The following is a 26086-nucleotide window of genomic DNA, read 5'->3' on the forward strand; positions in this document are numbered from 1 at the left end:
GACGAGCTGAAGTTTCCAAACCCTTGTCAAAGGCAGCCTCACATAGAGCACATTACAATAGTCCAAATGAGTGGTAACTAAGGCAAGCGTGTCAGCATAGTCAGATCAGCCCTCTCTTGCAATGGGCATACTTGGACCACCACCAGAATATACACTTAGCAATAGCTGCTGTCTGCACACAGCTGGTGACTGTTAATAAAGGAACTGATGCAACTGAAGTTAGTTATGACTAAGTACCATTGAAACCAGTAGATTGAGCTAGTTATGATTAACGTAGGTCTCATTGCCTTCAATGGGATTTAGTCATGACTAACTTTGGGTGAATGTCTGTGTGTGGGTAGGTGAGTGAGTGAGACTATGTATGTGCCCAGAATAGTTATGGAACCACAAAAAGTAGTATGTGACAATCACAGAGAGAGGAATTGTCAATTTGAAAGGAAAAGCCTGTTGGTTGTATTGTCTTATTTCTTTCCCTACCCCTACTCCCATGCATGGATTGGAACAATTGTCTTCAGCAGATCACAACCAGCTTCTTGTCTAGTCAATTTTACACATAAGTAGAACTTTTTTTACCAAAGACAATATTCTTGAATGTTACAGTATTTGCGGTGGGAGACCAAGAGCCTTACTTTTTCTATTTTAAAAGTGCCATTCATTTGGAAGCTGTACATGTAACCTTTTAAAGGATATTCGTGTATTCCACCTATCCTTTTACATACTACATGAAAAAAGAGTATATTTCTATAGCTGTTTCTGGTCTTGAAGTGGGAGGTGTGAAGCAGTGTGCTTTCAGCAGGCCCACAACCTGCCTTGAAACATATACTTCTCTATTATCACAGCACTGGTTGTACTTCTGGGGTATAGTTTTGCATTTTCCAGGGTATTGCCAGTGAAAAGGAATGATAACCTTGCCCAGCCTCCAAGCTGAGCACATCTACACTTGTACCTGTCATAAGGTGCATGCAGTTCCTGCCTATAACATAATCCAATTGCATTTTTACTGTGTTTTGAAACCACTGTATTAACAAGCCAATCTGAAAAACGTACACACACAGCATCCCCCATCACCAGGCACGTATATGTTTATCTCTATATTAATACAGAGCATGACTTTTTGCTCACTCCATTTTGACCCCTAAATATTTTCTAATCGAGTTTGGAACTATCTCAAAGCTGAAAATGCCTAGATTTGCAGAAAAATAATCGCATCCCCGAAAATAAATTGACAGCTTCGCAATTAATTGTTAATGTTTATAATTTGCATCACAGAGACAAACGAGTACGCAATACATGATCGTATGGATTCACTATTGATGTCTAGCATTGCAGGAAAAATAATTCCATTTTTAAAAATTAGTTGAAATGTCAATAATTAAATATTAAAGTTTTTAATGTATACACTATCTCACTTCTCACTGTATTGCGATGCCATTACCTTGCAGTGCCGATCTATGTGTGCTCTCCACCATTGCTATTGCAGGTCATGCTCCATATATTCCCAAGAAAGGCTGGGGTAGGGATGGACGAAAGTCCCTTACCTGGTCCCGCAGCTTGCTTCGCGGTGGGGGGGAGGCTCTCCGTTTCTCCCCCCGAAATTCTTGGAGGGGGGAGGCGTCCCGTCCCTCCCCGCCGAAATTCTGGCCAGGGGGGCGCCCCGTCTCCCCGGCCACGAATCTCGTCTCCTGCCGGGACGCAAATGGCGGCGGCCGTAGCCGCCGCCGTTTGCGTCCCTGCAGTCAGCCGTGATAGGCTACATAAGGATTTACGTAGCTTATCACGGTGTTTTTTGAAAATCTAGCCATGATAGGCTACGTAAATCACGTTTGTTGTTGTTGTTGTTTTTTACTTGGAAATGGCGGTGGCGGCAGCCGGTCGGAAGACCGGCCGCCGCCGAACTGCTGCCAGGAGCCACCGCCAGGAGGGATATTCGCCAAAGGTAAGTCCCATCCCGGGGGGGGGGGGGTGGCGGACCGTTTCTCCACCAATTTCGGGGGGCCGAATGCGTTGGCATTCGGCCTCCCGGAGACTCGTGGAGAAATTCTCTGACATCCCTAGCCGCTGGGGGCATGTATTCCACTGAGTACATAGCCTGGTAACTGCTAATTTTAACTCTGACACTGTACTTACTGTATGGGTGGGGTGGAAAACCTTTTTCTTGTTGAGGTCCACATTCCCTCAGTCAAAACCTGTCCAGGGTTTTTCTCCCACCATGCTCCAGCAGTGGGTGGAGCTAGAGACAACGTGGGTGGGGCCAGAGCAAAAATGTGTGGAGCTAGAGAAATTACTCTTAATTTTGTTCAGCACACAACAGCTGGGGAAAAGACATTTGCATCCAGGTGTTCTCTTTCCCCAGTGTACATGAGCCCCCCCTTTGTAGTTGAAGGAATCAATAACTGCAGTTGGGGTAAATAATATCCGCAACCTGGAGTGGGGCCAAAGAGGGGGCATGGCCTCAGAAAACCCTGGAAGTCCAGATTGGGAGGCCTTGAGGTCTGTATTTGGCCCATGGACCTGAAGATCCACATCCCTAATTCTACTGCTCACTATAGGACGTATGCCAGGGGTATTGAACGTCTTTCAGCCCGAGAGCCAAATTCCATTTTGGAGAAACTCTCGGTGGCTGCATTCCAGCAGTGGGTGGAGCCAAGGGAAGGGGGGGCAAAACACCTGAAATACAAGACTATTGTAGCTTAAGGGCGCAATTCTATGCATGTTTAGACAGAGAAAAGGCCTACAACTCCCAGCATTCCCCAGCCATGGCTTTGCTGGCTGGGGAATGCTGGGAGTTGTAGGCCTTTTCTCTGTCTAAACATGCATAGGATTGCACCCTAAACCTCTTAACTACCAGTCACTAAGCCTTAGGAGAAGCATTTCAACCTTTCATAATGGGGAAAAGACTACACAAAACCCAGAAAACTACCAAACAGTGGTTTCCCTCTCAGTGGTCAGGGGAAAGGATATGTGGCCATCTGTGGAACTCTGAAGGGCTGGATTGGGACCCCAAGCGGGCTGGATTGGGACCCTGGGTCTGAGATTCTGCATCCCTGATGTAAGTAATCCTCAGTGCCTTGGGCTGTCCCTGCCTAGGGAGAATGAAGTATCTCCTTCAGATACAGAAATGTATTTTTTTAGATTACTATTACTACACATTGTTGGTGCCACCAGTTACGAAGATATTAGGACATATAATGGGGTAGTATATTATACTTTTAAAGAAGCAGCTCAAGCATGTAATTTACTAATTGAAGATGCAGAATGGCAAAGATGTTTAGTACTTGAATTGGCACTTTGAATTCTTCACATGCACTTCCGCTATGAAATCTTCCACTGCATGATTTATAAAATGTGAAGTGATTCCTTTAGCAATCAACATCTCGAGTTCCAGTCAGCCGATTTCTTTCTTTCTTTCTTTCTTTCTTTCATTAATGCATTTATCACACAGATTTGGCAAAAAATACCGAAAATCACTTTGGGGGTTAATTTCATCAAAGTAATTGGAAATGTTTTTCTATTATGTATAACTCCAGAACTGTGGGTCATAGTGATTCGTGTTGTTGCTTTTTCATTTTGAAAAAGCTTTCAAAGCTGAACAACTTCCGCGCTCACTGTACCGGCCTATCTCTAACAGCGTTGACACAAATTTAATACGAAGTTGTGAAATCGCAAGATGAGGGGAACAGCTGATTAACGAAGTTACTAAACCAGAAGTTACACGCACATGGTTGCGTATGTTTTTTCATGGCTAGTCGGCATTTATTTTTTCAAATTTGAAAACGGAGCACCAGCGTCTGAAGGACGAAGTCGGCATGCCTGCATGTCCCTCAGGAGCACCTAGCCGTTAAACGAGGTTGGGGCCTGATCGCCAGCGCGGGGCGGCTCCTCTTCTGGGAGGGGGGGGCCCGGGCCAAGGGCCCGCGCGCCCGCCCCGCCCCGCCCGAGGCACCTTGACCATCAGCCAGGCTCGAGCCACACCGCGCGGCCGCTCGGCGCGTTTGCCTGGGCAGGGAGGGGGCGGGCCGAGGAGGACGGCGCCGCCGCCCCTGAGCGCTTCTGGAAGCCAAGATCGGCGGGCGGCGGCCGGCGGGCTGCTCCGCCAAGCGCTACAAGCTCTGCGGGAGCTTTCCGGAGTTCAGCCTCGAGCCGGGCGGAGGAGAGCCGCGGTGGCCGGGGAGAGGCGCCACCTAGGCGTTGCCGCCGCCGCCGCCGCGCCGCTTCCCCGCGCTCTTGGCAGTCGCCGCTAGGCGCGCGCCGGGGACGTTCGCGTTTGCTCGGCTCCCCCCGCGCTCGGGAGGAGCCTTCCGCTCAGCGCCCCGGGGCGGGCTCCCCGCAGGGGCTCCTGCAGGCGAGAGAGACTCCGCGCCCCGCGCGTCCTGCTCTTGCCGTGGGGCGCCCCGCGCGTGTTGCCCCGCGCAGTAGCGAGCCCTATGGAGAACCCCGTGAGCAGCGGCGGCACCGCCGCAGCGGCCGGCGAGCGCCTGGAAGCTAGCGGGGGCTCTGAGCCGCTCAGCCCGCCGAACGGCACCGAGGCACTCGCGGGCTCCGAAGCAGCGTCAGGCGGTGCCGGCGGCGGCGGCGGGGAGCCGGGCAACGGCCCGGCCTCGCGCCAGCGCGCGCTCCGGGCCGTGTATGTGCTCAACGACAACCCCAAAGGCGGCTCGGGGGCGCGGAGCCCTGAAGCCGGGGCGCTGCTGTGCCTGGTGCGCGCTTGCGAGGCCGAAGGCGCCCAGCTCACCACGGTCAACTTCGGCGAGTTGGATTTCGGCGAGACGGCCGTGCTGGACGCTTTCTACGACGCGGGTGAGTGGCGGGGCCGCGGGGCACGAGCGAGCGGCGCGAGCCTCCCTCAGCCGCCGGTGCCTGGGAAGCCGCCGGAAGCTTCGTTGCCGGCGTGGCCGAGCAGCGGGAGGCGTTGGAAGCGCTTCCCGCCGCCGGCACCCCCTTGCGCGCCCGGGTGTTGACGGGGAGCCGCAGCTCAGACGCGGGCTCCGCGGAGGGACTTTTGACGGGACAGACCAGCCGCCTCAGCAAGAGGGACGCGCCGCAGCAGACACCTGCCCTGCTCACCCGCTGGCCGAGGCAGGACAGCCAGCACTGGTTTAGGGTGGCCCTCCCCAACTGGGTGCCCGTGAGCTGTTTGGGGCTACCGCTCCCGGCATTCCTGACCATGGGCCATGTCGGCTGGGGCTGGTGGGAGTTCAAGGTCATTACACCAGGGCGGCACCAGGTTGGGGAAGGCCACTTTAGGCTGAAATCACTGGTTCTTTTCTTCCCTTGTGCAGGCATGCACGCTTGTGTGCCTAACCTGCAGCTTTCTCCACTTAACTCTCCCCCCCCCCCATACTTACCCTAGATATGTAAAGCTTACCTGGGGTAAAACATATCTAGGGATGGGCAACAAGTTGGGGGAAAGCCTAGGTTCCCCTTTTCTCGCCACCGCTTCAGTGCCCCAGTAGCCTTCTCTCAATGCTGAAGTTGGTTACGCGTTCCCAGTTCCTGATTTGCATAAAAGTTCAAAACAGAACTCAATCAGTAAACTGAATAAGGACCTGCACTGTATGAGCCCCCTGCACACCAGAATATTAGGACTGCCCAATACATATATCTCAGTGATTAGGGGGAATTGTCCACTTCAAGAAAATTAATACCAGCACAATGCATGTTTAGATAGAAAATGCATGTTTAGACATTCCTAGCACCCCAGCAAGCATGGCTTGCTGGGGAATGCTGGCAGTTGTAGGAGTTTTTTCTGACTAAACACACATAGGATTGGGTCCTAATTCTCTCCAGTCAAAATGGACATTTTGATGTAATGCATATTATAGCGTGATGACCTCTCAGTGCAGCTTGGCAGCAGTGAATACGGTTGTCAGGTCTGTCTTACTTAGGATGCATCTAGACAGACAGTTTTTAACACTATCAATCAAAAGTCATTGTGCAGCTATTCCATCTTTCCTTCCTTGATGGATTTTTTGGTGGCAAGAAAAAAGATGGAGGAAGCAGTGTGAAAATACAGGGGTGGGGGTTGCAAATGATAGATGTTGTCATTTTGATCTCCATAAAATTCCATGTTTGAGACCTTGCAACTGCACAAGAACAGCTTTGTCTGGAACCACCCTTACATTCATGTTTAACGTGTTGCCCCAGTGGGGAAAATGCATTCTGAAAATATACGGAGGCATTTCTTTATTACTTATTCACATCTTCCAGGACTGAACTGGGATACTGAAAACAACTTACGTGCCTGAATCTTGTTTCAAATTAAACTCAGAGGGAAGTACAGAATAGGAAGAAAGGGAGCAAATGAGAGCTGTGATTGGCTGTCCTTGGGTGGTGCAAAATCTTTCAGCCTTGGTCCACAATTTTGTATGAAAGAAATGATAGTGACTAGCTGGAAAAAGATAAATGAGATAAGAATTGTGGTTTGTACAGTTGTACACAATTTAACAGTGCAATATGTTAAATTTAGTATAAGCTAGAGCCAGATTACATTTCTAAGTGTGTATTAAAAGCAGACATTTTGTGCTGCCATATTTAAAGCCCCCCCCCCCCCGCATGTACAGTGCAATCCCATGCATGTCTACTCAGAAGTAAGTACCAGACCCAGCATCACCATCTGGCAAATCAAGGCATTACTTGCTGAACGGTTCCCCCTGTGGTGGTGGGCTCACACAACTGCATTTCACCAACAATCCTTGTGTATCTAAGGCTGTGGTCACTGGGATTTAATTCTGAGTGAACACATATAAGATAGTGCTGGAAGACGGAAAGGAGAAGAAAAAAATACAGGTGAAAATGTATAATGACAAAGCAAGTTGCAGAAGCGCTACAATTATCTCAGGACATTCATCAAATCCGTAGTCAATACTTTGTCCAATTTAATCTATGAAAAGATACACCTTTCATAATTCTACACGTTTGGGGGGGGGGGGGAAGCATGTCCAATACTTGATCTTGACAGTTCAGTTATGAAGGAAATTTAACCCAAAATGCAAGCATTTCATAGTGGGAGGCAGGAAGCTTGGATTCCTGGGTTCAAATCAGGGCACTGTCTCTCTCCTCGGATCCAGGAATTTGAAATATCCTATGGCCTCCCCAGACACTGTCTATGGGCCATGGGATTGTTCTCCCCGTAAATAAAAAAGAGGTGGCACTAATACAAAAGGATGGAAGACACTTCTTGTGATAGAACACAGTTATATTGAGAGGCCACATACAGTGAGATAAGCTTTTTAAAAAAAAACTGTTTTGTTCCATGTTATCACCTGACCTGCAATCATACTTTCTTTGGTCTACATCTCACATATATTTACGTGACTTGTTCTGCAGTGCACTTAAAGCAATTTAAATTATCGTGTTAACTGAAAATTACTACATTTTAAAAACCTTTAACCTCTGTTATAACCTTCTATTAAGTACTGGTTCATATATTTTAAAATTGTGTTACTAGTACTTTGCATAATATAGAATGGTTTTTATTCAAGAATTCTTTCATTGTCTATTCTAATTTATGGGATTTTACAGGTAACACTAATGGTGACATATCCCAGGCTTGGAGAATTGGACAAGCCATGCCCATTAAGAAGCTATCATAATAAGATACATAGTAGAAATTGATATAAGAAGACTTGAGTTATAAGGGCAACAGCAGAAATCGATAAAGACGCAGGAACATAGGAAGTCCATATAGTTCAGTATTATCTACACTGCCTGGAAATGGATCTCTAGGGTTTCAGGCAGGAGTCTTTCCCAGCCCTTCCTGGGCCCTGTTTCCACGAGTGATTTACTCCAAACTGGCTGCGTGTGGAGGTCGTTAGGGATACATGACGTTGTGGCCATCCAGCAGTCACCCCGGAGCTTATCAGGGAAAAACCAGATTTCCTGAGACTGCTTAAAGTCCAATTCTTTTCCTTAAGTTGGGTTCTGCCCAGTATAGTTGCTGTGTGCCCCAGCCCCTGCATTTACCTCAGGTATGCTAGCCCTGCCCAGGAGTGTGCCTTTCACCATGACCCCAGTCCAGGGCTGTTTCCTGCGTGTTTCCTATCCCTGCATAAACCAGTTAGTGTCTTCTCAGAAGTAACTCCCATTGTGGTCAATGAGGCCTGCCCTCTGAATGCTCACATCAGTACTTACAGGGATCCCCCTCAATTAAAACGGCACCATTTAAAGCCCAGTTCCCTAAGTGCTGTAAAGCGCGATCTCAAGGCCCTAATTCTCCATTGTTTGCTTTATTGCCTTGGGAAGTAACTACTTACAGAGATCCCCCTCCATTGAAATAGCACAGCTTAAAGCCCAATTCCCTAAGTGCGGTTAAGCACGATCTCGAGGCTTCTCCATTGTTTGCTTTATTGCCTTGGGAAGTAACTACTTTGAGCCTTCCTTATAGAGTTCCTGCGGGTTAAAATGGGGGCTGGTTTCCGTCTTTGTGTTTACTGCTCTCTTTCCCACAACAAAACCCATTAGTGTCTCCTCAAAAGTAACTCCCATTGTGCTGAATGAGGCTCACCCTCTGGATGCCCACATCAATACTTACAGAGATCCCCCTCCATTGAAATAGCACAGTTTAAAGCCCAATTCCCTAAGTGCGGTTAAGCACGATCTCGAGGCTTCTCCATTGTTTGCTTTATTGCCTTAGGAAGTAACTACTTCACAGCTTCATTATAGAGATCCTGAGCAGTATCGGTTTAGTTAGAAAGGGGGCTGGTTTCCCATCCCTGTGTTCTCCTCACCCCCTCTTTCCCAGCACAAGCATATGTGTGTGTACTCAGAAGTAACACCCATTGTGTTCAATGAGGCTTGGGGCTCATTGGGAGACTTGTCTTACAAAGGCACACAGGGGGAAGTAACTACTTCACACCTTCCTTACAGAGCCGGGGGGGGGGGGGGCAGGCCTATCAGATTGGTTGAGCAGCCCCTGCCATTCAGATGACGTTCGCTCCACCCCCACCCCAGAAGTAAGTTATGTGAAGCCACTTAGAATGTTGCAATGTACACCCTTGTGGAGCCCTGCCTGGACCAAAAACGGCTCCTACAAAAACATGGGTGAGCCTCTCCTCCCTTCTCTTTCCGTTGTCATGGAAACAGGGTCCTGGAGTCGCCAGGGACTGAAATTGGGATGTTTTGCATGCAAAGCTTGTACCTCTTTTAAGTGAACAACAGCCTATCTCTTCAGGTAACTGCTCTGGCAAAACAGCAAGACACTTTCAGCTATAACATTGTTAACATTTATTTATTAATTTCCTTTCTATTCAAAATATACAAACTGATGTACGATAACATCAAATAGTACAAAAATAAAACCAACAATCCAAATCTGACAAGCGGAACACAACAATGGTAGCAGTAATATGAAAACAGACCAAGTATCCTCCAGGTATAGCTCTCTCAAACAGCTAATTTTTAATAATAGTGATAACACTACAAATATGTTGTAAGGTGGACTTCCCTGGGACAGAGAGTTCCAAAGAGACTGGGCTACTGAGAAGGCCTTCCTCCTAGCAAGCAGTTCTTCCTGACTTGTACACATCATTTATTTAAATTCTGGCAGTGTAAAGTATTTTCTATGGAGAAATAATGGAAAATAAAACTTTTAAGAGGCTAACAAGAGAGCTTAGTTTTAGTTTTAATGGGACACAAGGTAGCTGTCCAACGATCAGATTATAAATTGGTATTAATCTTGTCACTGTAAGCAAAGCCTTGAGTGTATCTGATCATGTTCTGTAGTCACAGAGTTTACCTTCTGAACTCAGATTTTACTAAGGGCATGTCTCTTTACTGAAATAATATCCTCAGACTCATTTTTTTTTTCAAGCAGGGCTGGGAAATTTGTATAGAGAACTGAGGCAAAAAGGCAAGGAAGTGAAATGGGTGATAACAGAATTGTCTAAAGGCCAGTCCAGGCATTATGTGGCAGCAGACTCGGATCAAGTGTACACCTGACAGAGAGTTGCAGCCAATTGTTGATGAATGTACTTCAGGATGCATGTGTCTCTCATTACATTTGTATTCTGAATCTGATCAAGGAAGTGCCACTGGTAGAGGGAGTGTTTAACTTTCCCCCCTCACACCATTTTCCCAATCTAAGTCATTCACTCGAAGCTGCCATTAGCCCTGTAGGATGAAAAATATGACGAAATACCTCAGCAAACTGGGGCCTAGATTGGGCACCAGCACTTGAAAACTAGATATTAAAGCTCTGTCTTTAAGTTTTTATCTAAGATATATGAGGGAAAACACATCCTTTTATTATTAAACACTCCTCCATAAAAATAAAAAAAAACAATAAAGCAACACAGCTGTATCAAAAATGGTCATCCAACTCCCAGAAATTTGCTGGAGCAAGTCAGGGTCAGATAGACAGAGGTCTGGTTAAAATATACTCATCTTGGACTGATATACCATCCTATATTGGCCCAAGAACTAGTTGTGTCCACATGCTTCCGCCTCTCCCTGCTCTGCTCCTAGCTTTGGTGTTGATTGTGACTTGTTTAAACCATAGTTTCCTCTTACATCTGAACTATGAAACTATGTTTTAAGCCTTGCTTACTAACCAGAATATGAAACCAGAATCAGATTGTGGTTTCATATCCTAGTTACTAAGCAAAAATAAAACCAGAGTTTCCTGGTTTGGTTTATCAGCCTGAGATTGCTTTGTCCCAAACAGGCCAGAGATTTGACGTGCTGGATATTTTGTCAAGGCAAATTTAAGAGTTAAGGGCTGGAAAGAGCCATATCAGAGTAGGTGTCTGGTCTTATATTTTATTGGCATGTTATCTTTAGTAGGGAGAGGCTGTGGGATTTTTCATTCATCAGCAGCTTCTAAAAATGACAAAGATATGTGACTTGATTTAACTATGTTTACAAATTCCTTGCCAAACAGACATTTCTACCACAACATATTTGACCTGGATATGGTTGAAATGCTATAATCATGAAATTGTCTTGCATCCTGTTTGATCTCTTCAGGTACAATAGCCACCCCACTGGAATTTGTAGTATATTAGGTCTATGTTCTTTTAGGCGTTTTAACAAAAGGAATACAATTGATAATTTTTGGAGCAAATAGTGGAGTTGCTTTTAAAATATGCTCTAATTATATAATTACATAGTAATTGGAACAAAATGTTTCAGAAGCAGATGCAATTCATTTGATACCTAAACATAGAAAATAAGCAGCATTGCTATTTTTGGCCAGTGATGAGTGTTCCAGGATAATTATGATAGATGTAGTGTTTGGGTACAATTGTAACTCAACACCATAGTCTTGGTATATATTTAGGAGAACCAGTGTTTGATTATATCTGTTACTTCATGCTACTCAATACACTACATGCCGCCTTTGCAGAAAAATCATATACATGGTTTGATCACTATGGTCAGCTCTTTTATGTTTAACTGAAACACGTTGTACTAATAAATATTATGAATGGAACAACTGTTGTGATTCAATTATAAAATTTGCATAATCACCATATCATAGAATAGTATAGTAGGGTTGGAAGGGGCCTACAAGGCCATCGAGTCCAACCCCCAATGTTTCTGTTCATCAACAATTAGTATTTAAGATTGATCTCTTCTGTATTAATGATTTACTGGTAGTGGTTTTATTTATTTTAATTTGTATTGTAGTGGTATTACTTCGTTTTGATTTTTCACTTGTTCTGATCTTTATGGTTTTAAATTTTACTGTTCATAGGCCAGAAAATGTCAATTACTGGGCAGTACACAAATACTGTTAATAAAGAAATAAAATAGATACTGCACATTTCGGCTCAGCCCTACCTATAATTAATTAATGGAACCTCTAAGTTCAGAAGAAGTGGGTTGCGACTAAGTCCCACTGATTTCAATGGGTCTAGTCTAAGTATGACTAAGTGTGGATCCAACCCAGTATGTTTCTGAATACCAGTTGCTAGGAGCAAACAGATAGGGAGGGGCTTGTCTTCATGCCCTATTTATAGATTTCCCATGAATATCTGGCTGGCCACTGTTAGAAACAGCATTCTGGGCTTGATTTATCTTTCGTTCGCTTCAGCAGGTGTCGTCTTATATGCATAAGGCAACTAGTGGGTTTGTGACTGAGGTATATTTTCTACCTCACGCTCATAACTGTCATGCTATACGAATTCTTAAGCTTTGATTGCTAAAAAGCTGACATAACTAGACATTCATGTGAAAAATACCTCTCTTTCAATTAGATAGTGTAATGAGATTTGAGGTTGGTCTAGGTGACTGCAGATTCACTTCCAACTTTGATTTTTTACTCTATGCTTAGAGCCATCAGCTGGTTAGGACATCATCACAGCAATTCCTGGTTTGTTTAACCCAGTAATTGCTGGAGATGAGCACAAGCCACTTCCAATTTCAATTAATAACCCAGAAATGGGTGCTCTGGGTTATTTTTTGATGTCTGAACCCCGAAACCCAAGAACAAACCATGTTTAATTGTTAGCCATGAGCAACCCAGAGTTTCTGGGTTTGGACATCATGAAACAATCCATCCCTGGGTTGTTGATTAAAATCGGAAGTGGCTCATGTGTGACGCTCGTCCCTAGCAATTCCCGAGTTAAACAATTCAGGAATTGCCACTGTGATGTGCGCCGTGGGCCAGTTTCTTGCCCTGAAGGAATGCCTCTTAAGACCTGACAGAAGGTTGTTGATAGCTGGCAACATTCTGGTGATATGTCTCCATGGGAGCTGGCCTGCCCAAGAAGATACAGGTGATGGGTGGAGATGATTCAGGTGGAGATGATTCATCCTTATTCCCCCCTTTAGACCAGAGGGAGCCTGGGCTCTGTGTGAGCAGGAAATAAAAGGACAAGCCTGCAGTTTTTGGAGTGAGTCTGGAATAGAGACACAGAGAGCTGAGTTGCTTTCTGCACTGATCCTGTGGCACCGGTCAGTGGTGTAGTGGAGCAAGGACTCACAGGATCCAAGCGCCAGGACATTTTGATTAGCGGGGAAGCTGGCTCTCACCAGGTTCACATGCTCTGTTGTAGGGTCGTTTGTTAACCACCCCAGCCACCCATCCCTGCTGGGCTGGGACATGATGACAACCCAAGACCAGCAAGGGTAATTAGGGGAATATTAACCATCCTTGTGTAGTTCAAACGGGGCCATTTTCTGCCACCACCACTACCCTTGATTTCTCTTTTCCCTCTGAGCTTAGCTGCACTTCTCACAGTAGCTGGGGGTAAATGGGTAATTACAACCTGTTGGCTTTACAAAAGTCTTGCTCCTAGTGTAGATGAAAACTGCTAGAACTTGTTAGTTTACACAGCTGGCTGCATTTTTTGATTCCCCTTGGGGGCATGGCCATGAGGAGTGGCTGCACTTGAAAATTCACCACTACACCACTGCTGGTGACCCTCATAGAAACTTAATGGGGGAGCAGTATCTGTTGTGCTGATAACGCTGTGAGCCTCCACTTACGCTCAACACACGGACACACATATATGTAAACAAAACTATATGTTTTCTTTGAGGGGTGCAGAGGGCATAACAATATTTAATTATTTATATATAAGAACATAGGAGGACATGTCATACTGACTCAGATCACTGATCCATCTAGTCCAGTATTGGTTACACTGTCTGGCAGCAGCTCACCATGTTCTTGGGCATAGGTCATTGCCAGCCTTGCTTCTTAATCTCCTTTTCATTAGAAATGCCAGGGACTGAACCTAGGGTTTTCTGCAGACGATGCATGTGCTCTGCTTCTGAGCTGTGGTCCCTTCCATTAATTAGAGATTAAAGGATTTAAATAGTCTTCATCTATCACTTAATATGATCATCTGTTTGACTAATGAGATGTCGTTTGGTTAGTAATGAATTGCAAGATGAAAAGGAAAAAAAACACCTTGTTTCAATAAACTATGTATGGGTCATTAATTGTTGCATTGTACTGTGACCTAATTGTGAGCACATTGTATAAATGCTTTCATCAGGAAGACTTTTGATATCATGGCATTGTGCTTCCTGAGTTTGCAAAAGCATAAACCTTACATAGGTGTTAGTTTTTTAAGTGCTATTTTCCTTGCTGTTAGGACTAACCTAAAACAGTGGATGCTTTTCATGAACGCTTTTATTCTCTACAAAAAGCACTCCTCCTTTAGCATTATTTTTTGGTGGGGCTGTGAACAAGGGTGAAAACATTTGCCTATTCAGAGTGAGGATAGGAAGTGGTGCCCTCATTCTGAATTGGCTTTATGCCATTGTTTCATAGCGAGTTCTGATTGGCTGTGTGACATCATAATGTGATTGTGTTCGCTAAGTGATCTCTGACTGATCAGCATCACATATCTTGCAAGAAGATAGTGTATTTAAAGACTAGTCCTTTGAGAAAGGCAGTGAACAGGGGTTAACAGTAACCATTTGGGAAGGAATATTGGTGAGGGGAGCTTTTATGTTTAAAGTGCTTGTGAACATTTTAGTACACTCCTACAGGCTGTTTACATTTTTGTAGAAACCAATTAGAAATAAGCAAACAAGCACACAACTGTAAATAGGTCAAGTAATAATAATATAATGTTATAACAATATGAACACAGAATGAACGTAGTGGGTGTTAGTGGTCTATTTAAGATAGATTGTTGTTGGAACAATATGAATACAATTGTACATATATTGGAAGATAACAGAAGCATCTATATCACAGGTATATACATATAAATATTATAATTAGATCAAGGATCTCAAAGTCCATCCAGAAAGTCTTACAGGAATCCAGTGTAATCCTGTTTCGCATATGAGTTGCTTCTTCGGATAAATAATAACTGTAAAGATATTAAGATATTCAGATCTATAGTCATATATATATGCACACATATGCACACACAGGCACACACCAGTATGTGCATGCATATGCATATACATACACACACAGTATTTGTTGCATTTATATTCACACTAGTTGCTAGTTATTATCCTAATATATACATGTACAAAAACATTATTTCAAATAAACACAAACGTTCTTGTTAGGAATTGTTGCCATAATGTTATCAAAAATTATTTACATGAAAGCAGGGCTGTACTTTATAAACAAGGAAATTGTTTCAACTCACTGTCCTTAGACTCAACAAAAAAACGCTGTGGCAGTATTGTAATCTGAATAGTTTTTTGAAAGAAGCCGCTTAAACCACTTGCATAGCTTGCATTTTATCTCATAGAGCTTCCCAGAGCTAAGAACAGCACTTAAAGCATGCAATATCAGTGCCTTACTGAAAAAATTGTTTGAAATGAGACACAAAGTAACCAAACAAACCTCAAACCACAGGCTGATAATTTCTCCTGCTCTAAAGTCGATGAGTTGAGTTGGCAGCTGTGAGCACACCCATTCATAGCAGGTTTTAAATACCCAGTGTTGAAAAAAGGGGGCTAAGTCATCCACATTACTGTTAAAGGTATAGTGTTGGCTTCATACACCATCAGAAAGATATCCCCAATACAAATGCCTTTATATATTACACAAAAGATACCAGATCCAGAGAAGCATTCAAACCTTTAGGGATCACAGACTGTAATTTGAAAATCCACTCCACCTCCTTACATAGCAGTAAGTTATTATAATCTGTCCAATTGTGTTTGTGAGAACAAATTCTATCTATAACTAGGAACTTAACGTCATTGTGTATGAGCCCGTTCTGCAAAATGTTGCACCAAGGGAGCATCCAAAGCGCGGTTTCTTAATTTGGACCGATAATCCTAGTTCGAATGGTACAAGAGGTTTTTCCTACATACAATAACCCACATGGGCAAATAATAACATAAATGACTCGCTTGGTCGCACAATTGGAAAAATGATGTAATTCAAAACTGTGGGATGGTCAAAGACTTTGGTAAGGAAAGATCACATACAGAGCAGCCCCCTCATTTGTAATGCCCACAAGGTGATGCTACATGTTGTACAAATGGATCAATATTTGAGTGTACTAGAAAGTCTCTAATGTTTTTTGTCCGTCTAAATCCTATATGTGGAACATTGCCACAGCCAGGTATATGGCTTACTATATGCCAATATTTATATATTGCTTTTTTGATAGAGAAGGACAAATTGGAATACTCCAGAGAGATTGTAATCTTATTATTAGATCCCCTATCAGGTGAATTTAACAACATAGTTCTAGAGACTGCATCTGCTCGTGTTTCAGCATCCTTTATTATATTCCTTGGGTAACCACTATCTACCAATTGTTGCCTAAAGACGAACCACTCACTAACAGTATCTTCTTCTTGTCTGATTGAGTCTCAGTTTACTGGTCCTCATCCAGTCCATTACTGTGCCCAGGCACTGATTTAGAACAGCCACTTCCTCACCTGGATTTGATAAAAAGGAAGGATAGAGGTGGGTATCATTCACATATTGATGACACCTCAACCCACACCTCCGGATAATCTCCCCCAGCAGTTTCATGTAGATGTAGAACAGCATGGGGGATAGAATAGAGCCCAGTAGAACCCCATAGCATAGCTGCCAATGCACAGAGCAATAATCCCCCAGCACCACTTTCTGGAATCGGCCATCTAAGTAGGAGTGGAACCACTACAATGCAGTCCCTCCAGCTCCCAACCCAGACAACCTATCCATGGTAAGTGGTATCAAAAGCTGCCAAGAGGTCCAAGACTCCTTCTGTCCCTCTCTTAGCAAAGCTCATCCCACAGGGTGACCAAAGCAGTTTCTGTTCCAAAACCAGACCTGAAGCCCAACTGAAATGGGTCTAGATAATCAGTTTCATTCAAGAGTGCCCGGAGTTGACCAGCAACCACTCAGTCAAACACCTTGCCCAGGAAGGGGATGTTGGGTATAGGCCTATAGTTGTTAACATCATCTGGGTCCAGGTTAGGCCTTTTCAGGAGTGTCATAATGATCATTTTCTTTAAGGAGGCTGATACCACCCCCTCTCTCAAGGAGGAATTTAAAACCTCCTGAATCCAGCCAGACATTCCCTCCCTATTAGATGTAATAAGCCATGAAGAGCAAGAGTAAAGCACACAGGGCTAAGCACCTTGTCTACATCCTCTGGCCTCAACAACTGAAACTCATTCAATAAAACTGAACCAGGTGGTGCTCTAGGCACCTCTACTAATGGAACTGTATTAACTGTGGTGTCCAAATCATGATGGATTTGAGCGACTTTATCTTCAAGATGCCATGCAAGCAAGCCATGAGCCACTCAGAAAAACTCAGGTGGATGACACTGAGAAGATACAATGGTGGTGGACAGGAACTCCCTTTTTTGCCACCATCAGCACCACAGAGTAAGCTCAATAATGAGCTCTAACCTTGTTCAGTCAGACTTGGCACGGTTTTTCCTCCTCCTGTGTTCTAGCCGTCTTCTGTCTTGCTTCATTGCCCTCAGATCAGGTGTATGCCAAGGAGCTGGCCGGGCTCTGCTCAGAGGGAAAGGGCGCTTGGGCGTGATCATGTTAACTGCTTGAGTCATTTCTGCATTCCACAGAGTGACTTGGTAGAGCTTCAACTTGGCCTGTTAATCTCAAATATTACACTAGGTTAGTCTAGAATCAAATGACCTCTGCTTCCAAGAGTTTTAAGCCTGTTGTGAATGCACACATTATGTAGAAAGGTTTACTGCATATTCTCAACATGTCTGATAGCAAACACTGTAATGTTTTAAAGGGGTGTGTGTAAATGTAGGGGCATATGTGACTGACAAACATTGTACAGCCATGATTGGTTACTGTTGCTCTGAAGAACATATTCACATGCGTAGATTCTGGAGTATATTTCTGTAATTGAAACACTTTCCCAAGGTATGTATGTATGTATGTATTTATTTATTATATTTATATCCTGCCCTTTCCTCCAAGGAGCCCAAGGCAGCACACATAATATTCCTCCTCCCCATTTTATCCAAACAATGACCCTGTGAGATAGGTTAGGCTGAGAGTCAATGACTGACAGTGAGCTTCATGCTGAGTGGGGATTTGAACCCAGGTCTCCCCAGTCCCGGTTCAAATGGAACAGGGATTGTCTATTTTAACCAATGCATCGATGAACAGCAACCATAGGAGAATACTATTGAGTAAGGTTTAGGAGAGGGGAAAACAAATTGGATAACATTAAGATGCATTTATTATGGCATACAGAGTTCCTTAGTCCTCTGCCTACAAATTTATTATTAACTTCTGAGTAGCAAATGTTGAGTGTCTCTTACATTTTCACACTAGCACTATGATCGATAATCCCTCCAGGGCAAAATCTTACATTGAGAACACACAATTTCTCTGTGTTTGGCCACCGTTGTTTTCTTTAGTGTGAATCTGCTACCTCCATTGAAGTAAATAGGCAGTCCACAGACGCAAGAGTTACCCCTGTTGCATTGAAGCTTATGTGGATTGGAGCAGAGGTTTAAGAGGAAGTGTTTGCATGACACATCAGCTTCGATTACTACTTTGAGCAGGTTTGTAAATATGTTTTGATTGTAAGTAAAGTGGATCAATCATGTTCCTAGACAAAAGAATACAGTTTTGGAAGGGAAGATCTAGCGCAGGAGTGGGCAACTTGTAATCCCTCACTATTGGCTATGCTGGCTAGGACTAATGGGAGTTGTAGGACAAAACATCTGAGACCACAAGTTGCCGACCCCTGACTAGCATTTTCAGCATTGCTTATAAAAAAAGAATTGGTTTAGAATTGGCATTGAATTTTTCCGCCTAACTTTATCCATTTTTTTCTTGCAGATGTTGCAGTCGTGGATATGAGTGATTTTTCCAGACAGCCATCCCTATTCTATCATCTTGGAGTACGTGAAAGCTTTGACATGGCCAATAATGTTATACTCTACCATGACACTGATGCTGATACTGCTCAGTCACTGAAGGTATTATTCCATTTATTCTGTCAAACAGATGGGTTTGATCACACATTGGTGTAAATAACTTTACTTGCCTGCATAGCACAGGGCTATTCCCATGTATTACAATAAAGCTATAAACACATGTATTTAAAAATTAAATTCTAGGATTTTTTAAAAAAAAATTTCAGTTTCAGCAAAAAGTTAAGGTTTTTATGAATCCATTCTTGCACAGAAGGTATAGAATTGAAATTTCCTCCATATGTTCTATAACTACTAGCTTATACCATTCTCTCCAGCCCCCCAAAAAACATATAGGAAAAGCAAGGGTTCAGTGTACAACTAAGTAGTGCTAGCTGGTACCCACTGGGGCTGGTGGGGTGGAGCCAAGGGTTTGTTATAGGTGGAGCCAAGCAGTCACCATTGGCAGAGCCAAGCAGATCTAGTTCATTTAGAACATATTTACTGCTTATACGGTGCTTGAGTTAAGGCAGGAACCTTAATGTACAATTTCCATGCTTTTTGGATGGTGACTGAATTTAAAAGCACCTTAATTTTTCTCAAAAATGGAAGAATTGTTTACCCTAAAATTTCTATGTGTTTGGAAAAGAAAATTGAATCATGTTTTCTGTAGGGAACATCTGTTATTGGGCAAATTAAAAAAACAACACACCACAAGACGGGGCCTTCTCAGTGGTGGCCCCACAGTTATGGAACTCCCTTCTGAAAGAATTGCACTTGGCTCCTACAGTAAATGGTTTCAAATGGAACTTCAAAAATAGTCTCTTCCAGACTGTCTTTCCCTGGGACTGTTTTTGTGCATCTGGGTTTCTAAGCTGTTTATTTTATTTTGGAATCCTTATGGGATCATCTAGATCAGCCTTCTTCAATCTGGCTGGCTGTAGGATGCTGGGAGTTGTAGTTCAACACATCTGGAGGGCACCAGGTTGGGGAAAGCTGGTCTAGATCTATGAGGCTTAAGTGCTTTGTGCTTTGATGTGTCTAATGTGTCTAATACCTTTCTTCTGTGCATGCCATTTTGTGAGAGAGTAGTCCTGAAAGACACCTATAAATATATTAAATAAATAACTTGAATTGTGAGAAGCATTCCAGATTCCAGTGAAATCAGATGAAGGATGCCTGAATTATAGCAATCTAAGTATTAAATTACTCTTTTAAAAAAAAAATCTGCTCATACAATAGAGTTAGAGAAAGAGTTACAGTGCCAAGTTCTGTTTCCATTTGGACCATCATATGTGGAATTCCGAAGCTCTTACTCTGCGTATACCAATATTCAAATGGAAACTGGAAGTCAAGGTGGTTGTTCTCAGATTGTAACTCCACTGCACATGAAGGAAAACATTTCAAGTTTTTAGACTGCTGCACTTAAAGATTTTTCATCTAATTATATATAAACCTGCACTTTATAACTTGCCTACTATTAACATTAATTAAAATAGCACATTTTTAACCAACTCACTTTAAAACTACTTTTTAATTACTTTAAACTAATTAAAATTGATTGATTTTCACCAATGAAAATTGCATGACAATGGAATACTTGCATTTTAAAAAAGCATTTCAACCTTGAAAATGACAACTTTTAAGGTATACTTTTACTGGCGAAAAAATGGCATATAAACGTCCTTATATAAGTTTGCATTATTCTTTTCTTTTCCAGGATATGGTGTCTCAGAAAAACACAGTAAGTATTTATGATCCTGTGTTTTAAAACGTAAGTGTTAATTTTAAAGGAAATCCTTGCAGAAAAACTGCATAACTTTTAAGTGTGCATGACAAGTGTGCCATGGTTGCTACAAATCATAGTTATGGTTCTGTGCCCAGTTTTGAGGTCAGTGCGTTTCAACAAGCCTGTATTGCCATAAAGTTACAGCCTATTTAACAGAAAGAAGCCTTGTTCTATAAAATGTTACCCTGCATAAAGCAGGGGGTTGGCAAGATGGCCTACAAGTTTCCCCTTCCAGTTTTTCCACAATTCTGTGAATATCGGGCTGAATTCTTCTAATTGAGAATGCGCTGTGTTGGTGAGTTGTTTCAGAAAGTAGTTTTCATTTTGGTAATGACTGAAAATGTCTGAAAGTCAAGTAGCACTCAGTGAAAAGGGGTGAGTCAAAATGTTATTATCTGTGTAAAATGAAATCAAGATCATAAGCGAGTGTGATTATTTTCTTCCAAGAATGCATTTTAGGATCCAGAAAACAAAGCAGATAATAAAACTTACTAGAAATACTAGCAGTCAGTTATATGCCTTTGGTTATTTTTTTTCCTCCCAAAACTGTCACCAAGAAGATCTGAAACGGTCAGGTAAGAGATGGCAAATGAAATTAAAAACTTGTTTTACAGCATTTTGCATGGTAATCTTTTGTAACCTTCTCTAAGCCTTCAAGATAAGGTCCTACAACTAAATACATAATTTATAAATATTAATTATGAATAATATTGTCAGGTATCCATTTTATTAAACTGTTTATATTTTATCAGAGAACCAGAGTGTATTTTAACACTTTATTTTGGAAATGTACATATTTCCAAAATATTTTGTATTTTGTGCACATCAAGCTTTTTTAAAAAACTGAGATATGTTTTGCAAACATGAGTATGTGGTTTATGTTTCTTTTCAACACAGAAGCTTCATGGGAAAGTGAATAAAAACTGAGCAGTAGTATCTTACTTGGTTTATATAATTTCTGGCCCTAAAGGGTAATCCAGAGCTAGAGGTTTATCCCTAATACTAGATTCCACATAATTTGTATAATAAATTGGTGTGTTTATATTCCGCAGTATTCTGTAGCAATACTTTGCTATGCAGAACCGTAGAAGAAACTGTAGAAAACAGTATTTATATCCTAAGAACCAGTGTTCATTTTTTTAAAAGAAAAGCAAGTTGATAGTTCTTAAGATTGTTAAAATTCCCCTACAGAACTCAGTTTATTTATGAGTAAAACCAGTCTCCATTTGACTTCTGCATTCATTTCACGGTAAGACTTACAGGGCTTACAGCTCTGAAACAGCTAGTGAGGAGCAAATAGCAGGTAGAACCACTGTAGTTCTACTTTCCTGATGGGTATTCAGCAGTGGGTTGCTGTTTTGCCCCACATTCCATTTTGAAGATGCCGCTTCTTCTGAAATGAGCATTCCTGAGATCCTGAAACTCATTTCTTGCCTGACCCCCATGAACTCTGCGGATAGCTCTACTCCCAACTGCTTACAGGGTCTTCGATCCAGCCAAATACACTGTGGAACACCCACTACAGAATAGAAATCTGGTTCTTTTCCACAGTGCAGAAAAACAAATGGAAATATCTGTTGGTTATTCAGGGCATAGCACTTGGCTGACTTAACACTGCAGCATCTTTAAGCTTAACGTTGCAAATTTGATGGAGGTTATGATTCATCACTCCATTTTACAACAAACAGTAAGTGAATAATGCAAATTATATTTTACTTTTGCTGTTTAAAGTATTATTTAAGTCTTGAAGATGGATTGGGCTATAAAAGTAAATAGTGCCTGTGCACAATCCTAGTAAATGTAATAAACCTAGAGCAAGGAAAATGAGTAATATATAGCAGAGCAGTTCAGCCTTTCAGAATAATCTGTGAATGGATGCTGTTTTCTTATATTTTTATAAATACCTCAACAACCAAGAATTGGTCAAATAGAGAGTATGCATTTCGTGGGGAGTGGATATGATTATATTCAACAAATACATCATAAGGATTAACACAATAAAGATGTTGAAGGAGACTGTTGGCACACAAACTAATGTCTATAAATAGTTATTGGTACGCTTTAAGCTTGGAGATTAAAAAAAAGTATCACATTTGGAATAGTATTTCTAGAAAAAATACGGGCATGTGAAAACTGCATTTGTTTCAAAATAGAGTTGAACAAATGCATATGAAATCTTATACCTTGGTGTGTACCTATAGTTCTTTGGGACCAGGAAGACTCCCCAGACTCCCTCCCTTCTCATGGTTGAGAAATTAGAAGTCAGTACTGCTCAGAAACTTCTACAGCTAGAGACAAAATTGTGAGTAGGGTCAAGTTGTGCCTGCAGTTGAAACTTCTCATGGGGGTATCAGTGGATGTATTTTGCTTTATGATTGAGGTCTAATCTGTTGCCATATTTTAGATTCAGGAAGGAATTTCCTTCCAGGTCAGATAGGCTAACGATTCTAAGTAGATTATTATTATTTTTATTTAGTAATTTCTGCCTTTTATTTAGTAATTTCTGCCTTTTATTTAGTATGCATCTTTTTTGAATCTCCTAAAGCTATATGTTCTATATGTAACTTGTGAATTTTGTTCTCTCCTGTTCTGTTTGTAGCACACGCTTAGTAAAGATTATGTGGATTAATAGGTCCCTGGTTCAGGGTTCCACAGTCATCTGGTCTCCGTGGTAGTCGGTCAGTATTTCTAGAAGCCAGTGAGGGTAAGGTTTCTCATTTCCTGTTCCACAAGGACTGGTGATGGGCTGTCATCTCTGGGCACTTGCCAAGGCCCATGCCTAAGTACGGGCACCAGTGCCAATCTCTGGAGCCTCCTGGGCCTGCTGCTTCTCCTTCTTGCTATTGCTGCCCATCCTTGTCCCCTTTCCAAGCAAGCAAACAAACAATGAGAGGAGCAAGGAGGAGGTGCGGTAGCCGCAGTATGTTCTGTCATCTCTGTAGGGGAAGTCGTATGAACTGGAGTAGAGGGAGAGGCAATCAAATGGGCAGCAGCAAGAGGAGCAAGGAAGAGATAGTGGGTGTACTCAAGGAGGGGGCTTCTTACCCAAGTTCCCCCCTAAACTTGGAACCTGCAATTCAGCTATGTGTTCAAAACTGAATAGAGAATTGGACCTTTAGTCAACAGCAGTGAGGGGGGTATTGAAACCTCCAAGATAAGACTGCGGCTCTAGGCCAAGTTGGATGTAACAGGGGAGAACTGTGATTTTTTCAAAGATCCGGGTTGGGATGATTTTGAGCTACTGGATATTATTCGGGTGTGTGCATGTGTTTTCTCTTATTCTTCTATATGTTTAGTACTAGTAAGTATAGAATACAGAAAGAAGAAAATAATGGATACACTTTAAACAGGAAATATGGGAAATATTTTTTCTTATCTGCTGTGTAGGGAGAAGGAAGTAGGTTATAAAGCTGAGAACAACAATAGTGTAAGCAGCGGAATTGTTAATGTATCTGTTGGGACATGACCTTTGAGCCTAGCTAAGCTAAAAATGAAAATCGTCACTGGGTTTGTAGGTGCTCTGAGTGATAAGGGGTCTGGCACAGATTTAAGCCCTTAAACAAGGAGGAGGAACTATGTTGTTGTTTTTTAAAACAACCTCAGGTTTGTTATTTCTGTTGTTTTAGCAATGAAATGTTAGGAGATAAGATTGAGATGAGATGTTACTTTCCTTGACTCCCACAAAGCAAACAATTAAAATTCTATCATGGTAATTCATTGCCCCACTGAGGGTCCTAAATCATAAATTATGAACTGCTGATTACATCCTGGAGTTCAGTTCCCATATCAGAATTGGCCTTGCATGTAATTAAAGGTCACAGTTTTCTATGCCCCTTTATGGGATTGAAGCTCCTTAGAGAGTTGAACTCTGACTTCCAATTTCAGTCAGTGATAGTATATGCAGAACTCCACCGACCCTGTCAAAGTACTTATCTATAAAATAAATTACAAATATTCAGTCTTGTGGATTTCTGAGGAGCCAGCATAATATGTAAAATGTATTTCTAATATATTCTTTATGGCAGATTGTATTGGACTTCCTAACTTCTAATTACTACATAAACCTAAGTTGCTGGACTGCACGTTGAAATTTAAAGTTTGCATTAGTGCTTGTTGGGGCAAGGCATGAATAATTTATCCAAGCCTTTAAAATAATATTAATAAATAATAAATATTTTTTAAAAATAAAAACTATCCTACCATGTTTTTTCAGAATTAATCTTACAAGAAACCCAAAGCACAGTCAAGAGGATCAACAGAATGTGTTGCCATTTTCCTAAACCAAGATGGACTAGATTAAATTATTCTTTGGCCATTTGTGTCTTTCTGTTGTGGTATTTAGAATGGGCAGCAATAAAACTATAATGGAATATCCTGTTTATCTGGGGGTGGGGGCTTGTCCTCTACCTGTGTCAACTTGATTAAACATAAATAGAAAACTCTTTCATCTGAGGTCTGATTAATGGAACGCTTTGTGTATCTTTTTGGCCAACAGCACAATTGCAATTAAATTAATGAACTGTGAAGCATATATAACGTTTAATCTGGAATTTGCATACATAGTTATGTTCTTGTCATGTGATAGCATAGAAGTTGATTTAGCTAGTGGAGTTCCAGTAAGACAAGCAATCTGGTGTTTTTTTTAAAAGTGGAATTAAGTAACACTGCACATTTGTGCTGTCATACTCTTCGGATCATTTTCCATGACGTTTATTCATTAATTTTTTGATAGGGTATATAACATATTTAATACCTTCATAACCTGTTTATAAAAGAAGGTGGTTAATATGCCCCAGAGCTTTCAGATTGCACCCAAAGGCCAGTGGTAATGAAGAGTACATATCAGATCAAGAGAACCATAGTTCATTCTGTGCAAAGTAGATTTTCAAGAAAGTGCTAGCATAATTCCACCAATTAGAAAAAAACATAGAAAACTAAATCCTTAGGACCAGAACCTGTCACCTATACTACCCTGTGTATCACTGTGTTTCATTAGTAGTTCCAAATGAAACATGTTTATCATAAATAATAAATGGTACAGTACTGGTAATATTGATCTGGTTAACAGTTTAAGCTATTTCATTTGTTTGATGTATAAAATCATACCAGATGTATAAAATACAAGTTACATGTTTTCTGAGGGATGCACAATTTACAGATGCTTCCTTCTACTAGACACAGGAGATTTTTTATAGAAATGTATACTAAGTTGTTGTTTATTCATTCAGTTGCTTCCGACTCTTCGTGACTTCATGGACCAGCCCACTCCAGAGCTTCCTGTCGGCCGTCGCCACCCCCAGTTCCCCCAAGATCAAGTCCGTCACCTCCAGAATATCATCCATCCATCTTGCCCTTGGTCGGCCCCTCTTCCTTTTGCCTTCCACTTTCCCTAGCATCAGCATCTTCTCCAGGGTATCCTGTCTTCTCATGATGTGGCCAAAGTACTTCAGTTTTGCCTTTAATATCCTTCCCTCAAGTGAGCAGTCTGGCTTTATTTCCTGGAGTATGGACTGGTTTGATCTTC

At 42.1% G+C, this 26086-nt stretch overlaps 1 protein-coding gene across 2 annotated transcripts in view; it reads left to right on the top strand.

Moving 5' to 3' along the window:
* Positions 1–4042: 4042 nt before the first annotated feature.
* MAP3K15 (mitogen-activated protein kinase kinase kinase 15) overlaps positions 4043–26086 on the top strand; it is a 116122-nt gene continuing 94078 nt past the window's right edge. For both annotated transcript variants that reach the window (XM_084844049.1, XM_084844050.1), the window contains exons 1-3: positions 4043–4797; positions 18700–18839; positions 20494–20517. In XM_084844049.1, coding sequence (XP_084700175.1) covers positions 4425–4797; positions 18700–18839; positions 20494–20517 — 537 coding nt within the window. In that variant the 5' untranslated portion in view covers positions 4043–4424. The remainder of the gene's footprint in view (positions 4798–18699; positions 18840–20493; positions 20518–26086) is intronic.

Source organism: Heloderma suspectum, chromosome 3 (genome assembly GCF_057233095.1).
Source record: "Heloderma suspectum isolate Gila_16-S chromosome 3, 16-S_ref, whole genome shotgun sequence".
In the NCBI taxonomy this organism is placed as follows: Eukaryota; Metazoa; Chordata; class Lepidosauria; order Squamata; family Helodermatidae; genus Heloderma; species Heloderma suspectum.